Source organism: Pan troglodytes, chromosome 11 (assembly GCF_028858775.2).
Source record: "Pan troglodytes isolate AG18354 chromosome 11, NHGRI_mPanTro3-v2.0_pri, whole genome shotgun sequence".
NCBI classification, from domain to species: Eukaryota; Metazoa; Chordata; class Mammalia; order Primates; family Hominidae; genus Pan; species Pan troglodytes.
Window position 1 is genome coordinate 94,688,949 of NC_072409.2, and position 16,316 is coordinate 94,705,264.

General features: G+C 38.2%; 2 protein-coding genes and 1 pseudogene across 2 annotated transcripts; all 3 read left to right on the forward strand.

Annotated features, from left to right (window-relative positions):
* The first annotated feature begins 2,878 nt into the window (after positions 1 to 2,878).
* LOC744748 (interferon alpha-17) lies at positions 2,879 to 3,448 on the forward strand. The gene has a single exon (XM_003318176.5). The coding sequence runs from the start codon at positions 2,879 to 2,881 to the stop codon at positions 3,446 to 3,448; it is 570 nt and encodes a 189-aa protein (XP_003318224.1).
* A 6,982-nt stretch (positions 3,449 to 10,430) lies between these two features.
* On the forward strand, positions 10,431 to 11,582 carry LOC100614700 (interferon omega-1-like; annotated as a pseudogene).
* Positions 11,583 to 13,575: 1,993 nt separating this feature from the next.
* LOC741797 (interferon alpha-4) lies at positions 13,576 to 14,537 on the forward strand. Its single transcript, XM_024346073.2, has one exon. The coding sequence runs from the start codon at positions 13,622 to 13,624 to the stop codon at positions 14,189 to 14,191; it is 570 nt and encodes a 189-aa protein (XP_024201841.1). The 5' UTR covers positions 13,576 to 13,621; the 3' UTR covers positions 14,192 to 14,537.
* The last annotated feature ends 1,779 nt before the right edge of the window (positions 14,538 to 16,316 follow it).

Consider the following 16,316-nt stretch of genomic DNA (forward strand, 5'->3'; position numbering starts at 1 on the left):
TTCATTGGTTTGAGGTCTTTCTTCGTTTTAATATAAGCTTTTACAGCTTTCAATTTCCCCTTTAGCTCTGTTTTCACTGCATCACATATGTCTTGGTATGTTGTGTTTTCATTTTCATCTGTCTCAAGATATTTTCTAAGTTCCCCTCTGGTCATTTTTTTTTTTTACTTTACTTTAAGTTCCAGGGTAAATGTGCTCAACGTGCAAGTTTGTTACATGGGTATACATGTGCCTTGTTGGTTTGCTGTACCCATTGACTTGTCATTTACATTAGGTATTTCTCCTCTTACATGTTTATCACATTTAGACATACATTTGTTTTCTTTTTGTGCCCATAAATTAAGATAAAAAATCAGACCACTTTTACCTTCTAGGAAAAGTGAAGTGAGAAATATAAATATATTTGCTGTTGTGAATGCCACAATAGAGCCATTGTATAGTCCATTTGAAAATTATATTTTTGTTCTTTCATTGACACTAACCTGAATGTGAAAATGAAAGAAATCAAAGTATAGAAAAACCAACTTTCACAGTAAAATACAACATAAAAAATGAATATGCAAAAATTCCCAATACACTCTCAAGTGAACAAAGAAAAAATACTCTCTCCCCCAGTGTTTCAAAGACTAAGAATAATAACTTGGGCAAAATTTCCCTGTATTCTCAGGGTCTAATAAAAGGATGAGCCCAAAATTCAATAAAAATGTGTTGACTGGATCAACTACTGAATCAATGTACAAAATATACATTTCTGAAATGAAAGCTCCTATTTATGGAAACCCCTGTGCACATTTCACAATGTAGAATATTTTAATTGTTCAATGATATAAAGAATTTAAATGAATTATTTAAAATAATGAATAATAAAATGTGTTTGGTTATTTTCTAAAATTGATCCATTTCATAATTTCTACCTTTATGTAAGCCGGCTCATTTTCTACCAGTGTCATCAAAAGATTATCACATGATTTAAAGCTGAAATTTATAAATGATGGAAAAATGATGTCACAAGTCTTCACAGTTTACATACACATTCTCGGGATTTGATCCAGGGAAGGAAAGCTTTAGGATTATTTGCCGGAGAGAGGCTATTATTCCATACTTTTGGGAAGAGTAAATTGTCTGACTCCTATAAACTGTGAGAATTGGAGAGTTTGAATTTAGATATGTGACTCTGTATTTGACACCAGGCTAATTATTTTCTATTATAACAAAGTAGAGGACAGATTAGAGATGAAGTCATAAATAGTTAATATAGTGCTAGGCAAAAGATGATATTATGCTGCTCTTGCAACTTGAATCCCCAGATCTACATGCACTTTAAAAAAACTAGAATCCCAGTGGTTTTACCAGTAAACTAAATGGGCATTACTGACTCTCAGTAAACACTGAATGGAAATTTTTGTCACTGTCTATTACAATCTCAGCAAATATGGCCATGAGGAAGCAAAATAGCTTCATTCTTGAACACTTTCCAGTAGAAGAAAAAATGAGAAACTAGTAAAATCTCCACTTACTAAATAGCTGATTTGCTAAAGCAGACCTCATTTCATTTAAGGGTTCAATACCTATAGGGCCTACTTATGCAAAAAAAAACTTCTTATGCAAAAAAAAAAAAGGTAGAGCCAGAGTTCAGGACCACTCTGAAAGTTAATTCTTTATATGATAATATTTTTAAAGTCACATATGTCTATGTGATACTTCTTCTAATGGTTCTCGTAGTATAAACAAACCTAATATATTACAATAGTCTGTGATTCTCTAACAACGCTGTCCCACAAAATTTCATTGCTTAATATACATCCTTCTCATTGGATTTTCTGGTGTATCACATGAGAAGCACTGATATTGAGTTCATGAAGATACACAAAATATTAGCAAGATCAGTGTTACAAACCTATGGCAAATAGATGACTGTGATTGGAGGACTTTCTGTCCATTTTTGCTTGATCTTAAAGTCTTATCACAATATGTGGCTTCAACCTGCATATCTTTGTGCTGCCATTGACTATCTTATGATTATTGCTTATGTTTGATCCTCAGTTCTTCAGGATGTTTTGTAGACTTTGAGAATTCAATGCAAATAGCTTATATTATATGATTTATTTCTAGTAAAGTTATTCAACACATCAATATTTATGTCAAGTGCTGAAAAGAAAAAAGTGTTGGCAATATCTGGATGAATACTGCGGCTAGTGAAGTTTACAAATTATTTTCTCATACTAAGCAAAATTCAAAGCTTCATACACTATGAGAAAAATATTTGAAAATTATTGATTCATATATTTAGTAGTTTTGAATTATTCTGTATGCAATTACATTAATATTATTAATGTGTATTTATGTAGATTTTTATTTTGCGTATGTAATTTGATACAACAAAATTTACATGAACGAATTACATTAAAAGTTATTCCACAAATATACTTATCAAATTAAGATAAATGTCATTAACTTTTAAACTTAGATTTTAGTTTAACTTTTCTGTCATTCTTAACTTTACATTGAGTAAAAAGAGCAAACTATAGTTTTTATCTGTGAAGTAGAGGTATTCGTAGTATACATAAATAGATATGCCAAATCTGTGTTATTAAAATTTCATGAAGATTTCAATTAGAAAAAAATACCATGAAACGCTTTCAGTACAGGGGAAAAATAAGCAATGATGAAAAAAATGAAAAACATCTGTAAACACATGTAGAGAGTGCATAAAGAAAGCAAAAACAGAGATAGAAAGTAAAACTAGGGCATTTAGAAAATGGAAATTAGTATGTTCACTATTTAAGAACTATGCACAGAGCAAAGTCTTCAGAAAACCTAGAGGCCAAGGTTCAAGGTTACCCATCTGAAGTAGCCTAGCAACATTTGCAACATCCCAATGGCCCTGTCCTTTTCTTTGCTGATGCCTGTGCTGGTGCTCAGCTACAAATCCATCTGTTCTCTAGGCTGTGATCTGCCTCAGACCCACAGCCTGGGTAATAGGAGGGCCTTGATACTCCTGGCACAAATGGGAAGAATCTCTCCTTTCTCCTGCCTGAAGGACAGACATGATTTCGGATTCCCCCAGGAGGAGTTTGATGGCAACCAGTTCCAGAAGGCTCAAGCCATCTCTGTCCTCCATGAGATGATCCAGCAGACCTTCAATCTCTTCAGCACAGAGGACTCATCTGCTGCTTGGGAACAGAGCCTCCTAGAAAAATTCTGCATTGAACTTTTCCAGCAACTGAATGACTTGGAAGCCTGTGTGATACAGGAGGTTGGGGTGGAAGAGACTCCCCTGATGAATGAGGACTCTATCCTGGCTGTGAGGAAATACTTTCAAAGAATCACTCTTTATCTAACAGAGAAGAAATACAGCCCTTGTGCCTGGGAGGTTGTCAGAGCAGAAATCATGAGATCCTTCTCTTTTTCAACAAACTTGAAAAAGGGATTAAGGAGGAAGGATTGAAAACTGGTTCAACATGGAACTGATCCTCATTGATTAATACATCATCTCACACTTTCATGAGTTCTTCCATTTCAAAGACTTATTTCTACTATAACCACGACGAGTTGAATCAAAATTTTCAAATGTTTTCAGGAGTGTAAAGAAGCATCGTGTTTACCTGTGCAGGCACTAGTCCTGTACAGATGACCATTCTGATGCCTCTGTTCATCTATTTATTTAAATATTGATTTATTTATTTTTAAGATTTAAATTATTTTTTATGTAATATCATGAGTACCTTTACATTTTTGTTAATGTAACAATACATGTTCTTCATATTTAGCCAATATATTAACTTCCTTTTTCATTAAATTTTTATTATACAAAATTTCTTGTGTTTGTTTATTTTTTAAGTTTAAATGCCAAGCCTGACGGTATAACCTGACTTAAAAATGGATGATTTAAGTAAGTTACCTATCATAATTTTATTCAAGTTATAGAAAAATGTATTTTTCTATACCAGGTTATATGTTGCCTTCAGGATATAAACGTGAACATGAAAAATACAGTTCTTGTTCTCTTATATCTTTGATTTTTGTTAGGAAAGGTTTCTAAAAACAATAATAATGCTGAATTAATATCAGTTATGCTAACTGCTGTAATGTGAGAAAGTAAAAAATAAAACCAATGAATTCCTCTTAGCAGAACATAGTTTAAGACATGTCTGGAAATAAAAGTAGAAATATTCTCTATAAACTGACTTTCAACATGTAATTGAAAATGTAGATTGCAAGTCAGATATATGAGTTTGCAGTTTCCAAGGAATACGATATCTGGAAGTTCATAACTGGCAATGGAAAGGCCTAAAATGAAGGCTGTCATGTGGGGAGCAAGCGGAGAGGGAAAAAAAGACTTAAACTGGATTCTGAGGAACTTCCAGTATTAAAGTGTGGGAACACAAGAGTCACAAAGAAAACAGAGGTGGAATACCTTAACATTAGAAGGACGAGAGGGGATGACGATAAAAGTGTATTTAGAAAAGAAATGTGCTTAGAAAAAGAATCAATAGACTTATGGAAAATGTGAATTAAAACTGAGCACTACAGAAAATAGATGGCAGTGCAGAGCTTACTGTGAGCTGGATTGATAGAATTATTCGGCAGAAGCCATACTGCGTTAAGTAGAAGAGTGAATCAGAAAAGAAAAATCAAGATAACACATACAGAAAATGTTGAAATCTGCCTTTGTGATGGTGGCAAGTAATAAGGTTGGACCCCCAAAAAATGTGGATTATCTTTTATCTGCATAGTGTTTCCTTTCTGAAAATATATGTCACTGAATAAATTTCACAAATATGATGCATTGCTGAATCATATTAATACATTTAATAATTTATATATTTAAAGCATAAAATGTAAAATTATTTACAATAGTAATTGATCATTATTTTGATTAATACTCTGTTAAACGTCAGTAAAACCTGACACATTTCTTTCATAAAATAAAATCGGAAAATGGAAAAGAGAATCTTTTTCTCAATACTTTAGGAACGGGGAAAGGATTACCTATTTAATAAATGGTGCTGGGAAAACTGGATAGCCATAGGCAGAAAATTGAAACTGGACCCCTTCCTTACACCTTATACAAAAATTAACTCAAGACAGATTAAAGACTTAAATGTAAAATCCAAAACCATAAAAACTCCAGAAGAAAATGTAGAACACAGGATGGGCAAAGATTTTATGAAGAAATCGCCAAAAGCAACTGCAACAAAAGCTAAAATTGACAAATGGCATCTAATTAGAGAATTTCTGCACAGCAAAAGAAACTATCCATCATCAGAGTGAACAGGCAACCCATAGAATTGGAGAAAATTTTTGCAGTCTACCCAACAGACACAGGTCTAATATCCAGAATGTACAAAAAACTTAAACAAATTTACAAAAACAAAAAGTCCCATTAAAAACTGGGTGAAGGATATGAACAGACATTTCTTGAAAGTAGACATTTATGCGGCCAATAATCATCTAAAAACTCAGCATCACTGATCTTTAGAGAAACGCAAATGAAAACCACAATGAAATACCATCTCATGCCACTCAGAATGGCAATTATTAAAGAGTCAAAATCAACAGATGCTGGTGAAGCTGTGGAAAAATAGGAAATCATTTACACTGTTGGTGGGAATGTAAATTAGTTCAACCATTGTGGAAGACAGTGTGGCGATTCCTCAAGGATCTAGAGCCAGAAATACCATTTGATCCAGAAAACCTGTTACTGAGTATATACCCAAAGAATTATAAATCATTCTATTATAAAATACATGCACGTGTATGTTTATTGTAGCACTGTTTACAATAGCAAAGACACGAAACCAACCCAAATGCCCATCAATGATAGACTGGATTAAAAAAGATTGTACTTAAAACCTAGGTGACGAGTTGATAGGTGAGGCAAATCACCATGGCACACGTATACCTATGAAACAAATCTGCACGTTCTGCACATGTATCCCAGAACTTAAAGCAAAATTTAAAAAGAAAGAAAGTGGGTCAAAATCAGCTGAAAATACAACATGAACCAAGGAAATTCAGAGAGCAGGAGATGGTTGTGTATAAATGAGGAAAAAAGGAGATTAATAATTATTAAGGAAATCCTCACACAAAATTTACATATCTGGTATAAATAACAATAACTTATTTTACATTGAAATTCCATTCTGCTTGTATATATTGTTTTTAGGCAGCCTAAAACGACAGAATTCTGTCATGAATTGTAGAGAGGCTGAAAAATCGTCTCACCTCATTTCAAAGTCCTACTTACACTCAGTCAGGAATGGTGGCTTGTATAAATACCTTACAGAGGAGCAGCATCTAGATTGAAGTGCAGAATACACGTGTTGATGGTTAACTGATTCTGGCACCTGGAACATTTGTATCCTGGCTCTCAGAATTCCAGAGTACACTCCCATATGAAGTTAGTCTCCTAAACTTAAGTAAAGTATACATCTTTGCTGGTTCTGAGAGCTGACACACTTTCCCCCTCCTCCCTGCTTTTCTGTATCCCATTTTCCACTCCCATATCACACTAGTTTCCTTCCTCTTCCTCTAGAAATGCGCACTGTGCTCTCTTCTTCACTCATCATTAGCCTGCACTGCCTCTTCATACAGCTGTTTTCAGTTCTCTTGTGGGTTTTACCCATCACTTACCCCTTAAGAGTACAAAATCACAAATTAAAGCAGAAGTTCAGTGAATGTTCTAGGTTTTTCAGAAGCTCTTTTATAAAATACTCTTTTTCCTTTCTTATGATGAATATTTCTGTAAAAGAGGGAATGTCGCTGTTACAATGACATAACAGTAGCTTAGCAAAAAAGGAAATAAAAGGCAGGTTCTTTTACTTTGAGACTATTACAACATTTACAGGGAAAGAGAGCCCCCAACTGGTCAAAGTGCACCAAGACAGCAGCCAAGTCTGTGGAGAGCAGGTTATTAATGCAGAAGCAGGCCTCCTGGCAGGAGTTTTATCTTCACGGCTAAAAAGAGGCTCTTCCCAAGAAAGAACTGACCCCAGTACTGGAATTAGCCCATTTCCCTAACTTCTGTATCGTGCAGAGAGAAAATACTCCCAGCTTCAGGCATGACATGTCGTCTTGGGGCAATGGACAGCTATGGGGAAAGACAAAGGGTCAGGATGTGTCCCTTTCCTGCAACCTGCCCAGCCTCCCCGGGGACTCCTAACTTATCCCTTCCTCTATGGATTGTGCTAGACTAGGAATTAGAACAGCCTGCCAATCTGGGTGTAGAACTTCAAAGGAATTTGACTTTTGGTCTCTCTATCAAGGTTGTGGTAGTTTTCATAGATGATATCCTGAAATATATTTTCCAAGTTGTTTGCTTTCTCCCTGTCTTTTTAAAGGATGCAAGTGATTCTTAGATTTGGCCTCTTTATACAATGCCCTATTTCTTGGAGCTTTTGTTCATTGCTCTTCATTCTTTTTTCTTTATTTTTGTCTGATTGTCTTATTTCAGAGAGCCAGTCTTCAAGTCCTGAGCTTGGTCCATTCTCCTGTTAATACTTGTGATTGAATTGTGAAATTCTTGTAGGGTGTACATCTACTAGGTCCATTAGGTTCTTTTTCATACTGGCTATTTTGTCTGTCAACTCCTCTATCCTTTGATTGTGATTCTTAGTTTCCTTGGTTTAGGTTTTATCATTTTCCTGAATCTCAATGAAATTCCTTTCTATCCTATTCTGAATTTTATTTCTGTCATTTTAGCTAACTCATTATGGTTAAGAACCCCTGTTGGAGAACTAGTGAGATTATTTGGAGGATATAAGATACTTTGTCCATTTGAGATACTGTAGTTCTTCCATTGGTTCTTTCTCATCTCTACATATGGGAATGTAGCTTGAGTTCAATCAATAAATGGACTTCGGTTCTGGATGTGTTCACAGGGCTGCAGCTTTGTGCAGGGTCTTTATTTGAAGCTGACTTGTCTTTGGTTTAATGAGGGTATGTTAGTGACATTTTTTAGTGTTGAAGCTTTGGGCATGACCTAGTAGGTGACTCTTAGTTGGAGTGGTCAGTTGTCAGGCTCTTGCTCAGTCATGTGGCTCCCCCGTATTTCCTCACGTTTGCAGCCATGCTCCTTCTCAATGCTATGAAAGTGTGGGCTCCTCTCCCACTTGAGTGCTGACTATAGCTTGTATCTTGGCACTCCCAGGCTGCACATAACAGCTCTGAGGTGATCTCAGGGTTAATGTTTTCTCCCCAACTTGGAGGCATTAAAGGAAGAGAACTTAGTAGTACTTGTAACTGAGGGTATTTTGCTTGTCTCCTGGGGGCTCCACCCCAGAGATGCAGGTGAGCAATCACTCAGTGCATTCAGCGTGGGATGGGGGTGTCTGTGCTGTGGGCCCAAGCGAGGGGTTCCCTGCCTGGTGATGTGAGGGGTGGGTGGTTGACCAATGGGAGACAGACTGGCCTCCTCTCTTGGGTTGACAGCAGCTTGTTGGAGGTATGCATAAGGCACTTGGGGTCTTGCTCCTTCATTAGTTCCAAGGTAGCTGGGGTAGTACCACTGCAGAGGCAATGTTAGACAGGCTTTCTGTTACCCCTGGGGTCTCCACCTCCAAGAAATTTGAAGCCATGTTAATGGGAGTGTTTAGCCAGAGGAGTGGGGTGGCTGCACTGCTGGTTTAAGTATGGGACTTCACTTCTTGGGAAACATGAGGTGGAAATCTTACCAGCAGGAGACTGTTCTCCTCACCATGTGGTAACTGCAGTGTGCTGGAAGTTCAGGTGACTGTGGCATGATGTAAGCTTTTCAACAAAGAGCTTCAGACTCTTTGTCTCCTCCCCAGACCCAAGGCAGCAGGGATAAAACTGCTGCTGTGGCAGTGGCAGAGGTAGGATGGCTCTGGGAGCCTCTCCCCAGGGAAACTCTAGTCAACTACCAGTGAATATGCTCAGCCATGGGTAGGGTGACTGTTTTGCAGTCATGGGCTGGGGGTCCTGACTCCTGAAGAATAGGGATGGGGATTCTCAGGGAAGAGGGGCTGGACTCCTCTTCTTATAGTGGCTATGATGTGCTGGAGGTGAGAGTATTGTGAATAGGCCCTTTGTTCCTTCCCCAGCCGGAGGGATGCTGGGGCTGCCCCACTGCAATGGTCATGATGGATGGATTGTGGGTTGACTGTGGAATTTCTTTCTTGGAGAAATGCTGGACTGCCTGATTGAGGAGATGAGGCAGGGGAAGGGTGCCTGTGCTGGAGTCTCTGGTCAGGTGGCTCTGCCCACAGAGGAGAGGTGACAACCAGGAACTGCGTGGAGAACAGTGTGGCCACTCTTCTGTGAGGCAGTTGCTCTGTTTTGGGGATCTGGAGCAGCCGCTGATCCTTACAGACTTCCCAGAGCCTAGAGACAGCAAGGGCAAGAGCTGTGAGAAAGCAAAGATGGCAACTCACCATTTTCACTGGGAGCCCTGTTCCAGGGAGTTGCAGAGCTGCTGTTGGCTCAATAGCCCCAGCTGGTAGCTGCAGACCCAGGCCTGGCAGACCCACCCAGTGAGGAGATAGGGAATCAGGGACCCACATAACACACAGTCTGGCCACTTTTCCATAGGGCTGCTGCAATATGCTGGGGGTCCAATCCAGACCATATTCACCTCACATTTTTCAGTACCTCAACAGTGAAGGCTATGAAACAGTGAAGATGGGGACCTGCCCCTCCCCCTGGGAGCTCTGTTCCAGAGAGGTACGACCTGTTGCCTCCGGCAACATACATGCAGGAGGTGGCTGGAGACCCCGGTGGTGATATCCCACCCACTGAGGAGAAGCAGCATCAGGGAATCAGGTGAAGAAACAGTCTGGCCACTTTTTGGTAGAGCAGCTGTGCTGTGCTGGGGGTCTGCTACCACCCCCAGCACAAAAGAATGGCATTTGCAAGAATGACTAAGGCTGCTAAACAGCATCAATGGCAACCTACCCTTCCCTTTGGGAGCGCCATCCCAGGGATATTCGAAACTGCTGTCTGCCAGAAAACAGTGGTGGAGGTGACTGCAGACCCCAGTGGGGAGATTCCACCCAGTGAAAAGAAACAGGATTTGGGATCGACATGAATAAGCAATCTGACTGCTTCTCCGCAGAGCTGCTGGGCTGTGCTGGGTGGCTGCTCCAGTTCCTAGCTGCCTTGAACTCACTATAACCCAAAGGCTCGAATAGCTAAGACTGTGAAATAGCAAAGATGGCAGCCCACCCCCTGCCGCTGGGAGCTCCATGTCAGGGAGGTATGAGGCTGCTACCAGTGTCTGCCTGGATTCCCAAGCCAGTGAGTCTGACACTGAGACAGGCCATGGAAGGTGGGCCTGCCACTTGTCACTGCCCAGCGCCCTTGATGAAACCCCTTTCCTACGGGTATGTACAGGCGTGTAGCGTCCTGCTTGGCTGGAGTTATAGCTTCTTTTGTGGGGAGGCCTGGGTATCTAAGGCTCCAGGGTACCCATGCATGCGAGAGCGGCTGCTCTGCTGAAACCCTACGTAGCCCTGCATGTCAGACTAAACGCCCTGGTAGAGTGGGTTCACTAGGAGATCTCCTGACCTGAGGATTGCAAAGATCTGTGGGAGAAGCATGGGTCCCCAGGGATGCTCACTTACTCACCACTTCCCTGGGCAGGAGACGCTCCCCTGGCTCTGTGTCACTCCTGGGGGGGGCAGTCGTCCTGCCTTACTTTGCTCTATTCTCCATGGGTCAGGTTGTTTTCTTGAGTCTCAATGTTTGTACCTGGTTGTTTCAGTTGAAGGTGCTGTATTTACTTGCCCCTTCCATTTCTCTCCATGAGTGTGGCACACACTAGCAGGTTCCAGTCGGCCATCTTGGCCAACCCTGAAAACTATTTGTTTCCAGCTATAAGCCATGCATAAAAAGAATGCCTTGAGAGATCCTGGAGTCCAACTTTCATCCAGACTCCAGCTCAGCTAGGCCAGCAGCACCCTCATTTCCCAGTGGTCCTACTGCTTCTTCTACTGGTGGCCCTGCTGCTTTGCCACTGTGGCCCTGTTGGATGTCTGGGCTTTGACCTGCCTCAGAACCATGGCCTACTTAGCAGGAACACCTTGGCACTTCTGGGCCAAATGCAGAGAATCTCCACTTTCTTGTGTCTCAAGGACGGAAGAGACTTCAGGTTCCTCCTGGAAATGTGAATGGCAGCCATTAGCAGAAGGCCCAGGCCATGTCTGTCCTCCATGAGATGCTTCAGCAGATCTTCAGCCTCTTCCCCACAGAGCGCTCCTCTGCTGCCTGGAACATGACCCTCCTGGACCAGCTCCACACTGGATTTCATCAGCAGCTAGAATGCCTGGAGTCTTGCTTAGGGCAGTCTTCCTCTCCTGAGGAAGAATCTGTGGGGTGATTGGGGCCCTACACTGGCCTTGAGGAGGTACTTCCAGGGAATCCATGGGAATCCAGAGAATCTACCTGAAAGAGAAGAAATACAGTGACTGTGCTTGGGAGGTTGTCAGAGTGGAATCATGAAATCCTTCTCTTCATCAACAAACTTGCAAGGACTGAGAAGTAAGGATGAAGACCTGGGGTCTGCTTTAGTCTTTCTTATTTTCTTCCTCTTCCTAGCTATGTTTTTATTTCTTCCTTTCTAGTTCCTTAACTTGTAAAGTTAGTTCATTGGTTTGAGGTCTTTCTTCTTTCTTAATATAAGCTTTTACAGCTTTCAATTTCCCCTTTAGCTCTGTTTTCACTGCATCACATATGTCTTGGTATGTTGTGTTTTCATTTTCATCGGTCTCAAGATATTTTCTAAGTTCCCCTCTGGTCATCTTTTTTTTTTTTTTTTACTATACTTTAAGTTCCAGGGTAAATGTGCTCAACGGGCAAGTTTGGTACATAGGTATACATGTGCCATGTTGGTTTGCTGCACCCATTGACTTGTCATTTACATTAGGTATTTCTCCTCTTACATGTTTATCACATTTAGACATACATTTGTTTTCTTTTTGTTCCCATAAATTAAGATGAAAATCAGACCACTTTTACTTTCTAGGAAAAGTGAAGTGAGAAATATAAATATATTTGCTGTTGTGAATGCCACATAGAACCATTGTATAGTCCATTTAAAAATGAGAATAAATGAGAAATCAGTAAAAACTCCACTTACTAAATAGCTGATTTGCTAAAGCAGACCTCATTCCATTTAAGGACTCAGTATCTATAGGGCCTACTTATACAAAAAAAAAACTTCTTACGCAAAAAAAAAAAAAAAAAAAAGTTAGAGCCAGAGTTCAGGATCACGCTGAAAGTTAATTCTTTGCATAATAATATTCAATATTTATAAATTTATGAATTTAGAACAAAGATGGTCTTTTTTATTTGATAAGAATTGACTTGCATAGGAACTTCTGAAAACCTTTAGGGAATATGAACTTCAATGTAAAATGCCAAAAATGATTTAAATCATAATATTTTCTAAGTCACATATGTTTATTGGATTGATACTTCTTTTAAGGGTACAAAAATTAGTTCTCGTAGTGTAAATGAATCTAACATATTACAATAGTTTGTGACTCTCCAACAACTCTATCCAACAAAATTTTATTTCTTAATATACATCTTTCTCATTGGGTTTTCTTGTGTACAATATGAGAAGCACTGGTATTGAGTTCATGAAGATAAACAAAATATTTGTAAGATCAATGTTACAAACCTATAGCAAATAGATGACTGTGATTGGAGGACTTTTTGTCCATTTTTTGCTGGATCTTAAAGTCTTATCACAATATGTGGCTTTAACCTGCATATCTTTGGGCTGCCATTGACTATCTTATAGTTATTAGTTATGTTTGATCCTCAGTTCTTCAGGATGTTTGGTAGACTTTGAGAATTCAATCCAAATAGCTTATATTATATGTTTTATTTCTACTAAAGTTATTCAATACATCAGTACTTGTGTCAAGTGCTGAAAAGAAAAAAGTTTTGGCAATATCTGGATGAATACTGCAGCTGGTGAATTTACAAATTATTTTCTCATATAAAGCAAAATTCAAAGCTTCATACACTAAGAGAAAAATTTAAAAAAATTATTGATTCATATTTTTAGGAGTTTTGAATGATTAGGTATGTAACTATCTTCATATTATTAATGTGTATTATATAAATTTTTATTTTGCATATGTACTTTGATACAAAATTTACATGAACAAATTATACTAAAAGTTATTTCACAAATATACTTATCAAATTAAATTAAATGTCAATAGCTTTTAAACTTAGATTTTAGTTTAACTTTTCTGTCATTCTTAACTTTACTTTGAATAAAAAGAGCAAACTTTGTAGTTTTTATCTGTGAAGTAGAGGTATACGTAATATACATAAATAGATATGCCAAATAAGTGTTACTAAAATTTCATGAAGATTTCAATTAAAAAAAAACCATAAAAGGCTTTGAGTGCAGGTGAAAAATAGGCAATGATGAAAAAAAATGAAAAACGTCTTTAAACACATGGAGAGTGTGCATAAAGAAAGCAAAAACAGAGATAGAAAGTAAAACTAGGGCATTTAGAAAATGGAAATTAGTATGTTCACTATTTAAGACCTATGCACAGAGCAAAGTCTTCAGAAAACCTAGAGGCCGAAGTTCAAGGTTATCCATCTCAAGTAGCCTAGCAATATTTGCAACATCCCAATGGCCCTGTCCTTTTCTTTACTGATGGCCGTGCTGGTGCTCAGCTACAAATCCATCTGTTCTCTGGGCTGTGATCTGCCTCAGACCCACAGCCTGCGTAATAGGAGGGCCTTGATACTCCTGGCACAAATGGGAAGAATCTCTCCTTTCTCCTGCCTGAAGGACAGACATGATTTCGGATTCCCCCAAGAGGAGTTTGATGGCAACCAGTTCCAGAAGTCTCAAGCCATCTCTGTCCTCCATGAGATGATCCAGCAGACCTTCAATCTCTTCAGCACAGAGGACTCATCTGCTGCTTGGGAACAGAGCCTCCTAGAAAAATTTTCCACTGAACTTTACCAGCAACTGAATGACCTGGAAGCATGTGTGATACAGGAGGTTGGGGTGGAAGAGACTCCCCTGATGAATGAGGACTCCATCCTGGCTGTGAGGAAATACTTCCAAAGAATCACTCTTTATCTAACAGAGAGGAAATACAGTCCTTGTGCCTGGGAGGTTGTCAGAGCAGAAATCATCAGATCCCTCTCGTTTTCAACAAACTTGCAAAAAAGATTAAGGCGGAAGGATTGAAACCTGGTTCAACATGGAAATGATCCTGATTGACTAATACATTATCTCACACTTTCATGAGTTCTTCCATTTCAAAGACTCACTTCTATAACCACGACGCATTGAATCAAAATTTTCAAATGTTTTCAGCAGTGTAAAGAAGCGTCGTGTATACCTGTGCAGGCACTAGTCCTTTACAGATGACCATTCTGATGTCTCTGTTCATCTTTTATTTAAATATTTATTTAATTATTTTTAAAATTTATGTAATATCATGAGTTGCTTTACATTGTGGTTAATGTAACAAATATGTTCTTCATATTTAGCCAATATATTAATTTCCTTTTTCATTAACTTTTTACTATACAAAATTTCTTGTGTTTGTTTATTCTTTAAGATAAAATGCCAAGGCTGACTTTACAACCTGACTTAAAAATAGATGATTTAATTATGTTACCTATCATAATTTTATTCAAGTTATAAAAAATATATATTTTTCTGTACCTGGTTATATATTGCCTTCAGGATATAAACATGAACATAAAATATACAGTCCCTGTTCTCTTGTTTCTTTGATTTTTGTCAGGAAAGAAATCTAAAAACAATAATAATGCTGAATTAATATCAGTGATGCTAACTGCTATAATGTGAGGAAGTAAAAAAACAATGAATTCCTCTTAGCAGAATGTAGATTGAGACATATCTGGAAATAAAAGCAGAGATATTCTCTATAAACTGACTTCAACATGTAATTGAAAATGTACATTGCAAGTCAGATATGTGAATTTGCAGTTTCCAAGGAATACGATATCTGGAAGTTCATAACTGGCAATGGAAAGGCCTAAAATGAAGGCTGTCATGTGGGGAGCAAGCGGAGAGGGAAAAAAAGACTTAAACTGGATTCTGAGGATCTTCCACCATTAAAGTGTGGGAACAGAAGAGACACAAAGGAAACAGAGGTGGAATACCTTAACATTAGAAGGACAAGAGGGAATGGTGATAAAAGTGTATTTAGAAAATAAATGTGCTTAGAAAAGGAATCAATAAACTTATGGAAAATGTGAATTAAAACTGAGCACTACAGCAAGAAAATAGATGGCAATGCAGAGCTTACTGAGAGCTGGATTCATAGAATTAATCAGCAGAAGCCATATTGGGGTAGACAGAAGAGTGACTCAGAAAAGAAAAATCAAGATAACACATACAGAAAATTGTGAGAAAACTGCCTTTGCAATGGTGGCAAGTAATAAGTTTGGACCCCCCAAAAATGTGGATTATCTTTTATCTGCATAGTGTTTCCTTTTTGAAAATATATGTCACTGAATAAATTTCATAATTGTGATGCATTGGTGAATCATATTAATACATTTAATAATTTATATATTTAAAGCATAAAATGTAAAATTATTTACAATAGTAATTGATCATTATTTTGATTAATACTCTGTTAAATGTCAGTAAAAACTGACACATTTTTTCATAAAATAAAATCAAAAACTGGAAAAGATAATCTCTTTCTGAATACTTTAGGAATGGGGAAAGGATTCCCTCTTTAATAAATGGTGCTGGGAAAACTGGATAGCCATATGCAGAGAACTGAAACTGGACCCCTTCCTTACACCTTATACAAAAATTAATGCAAGATGGATTAAACACTTAAATGTAAAACCCAAAACCATAAAAACCCTAGAAGAAAACGTAGGCAATAGCATTCAGGACATCGGCATGAACAAAGATTTTATCATGAAATCGCCAAAAGCAACTGCAACCAAAGCTAAAATTGACAAATGGCATCTAATTAAAGAGCTTCTGCACAGCAAAAGAAACTGTCAATCATCATGGTGAACAGGCAACTTACAGAACGGGAGAAAATTTTTACAGCCTACCCAATTGAGAGAGGTCTAATATCCAGAATGGACAAAGAACTTAAACAAATTCACACACAAAAAAAGCCCCATCGAAAAGTGGGCAAAGGACATGAACAGACACTTCTCAAAAGTAGACATTTATGTGGCCAATAAACATGAAAAAAGCTCAACATCACTGATCATTAGATAAATGAAAATCAAAACTGCAATGAGTTGCCATCTTATGTCACTCAGAATGGCGATTACTAAAAAGTCAGGAAACAACAGATGCTGGTGAA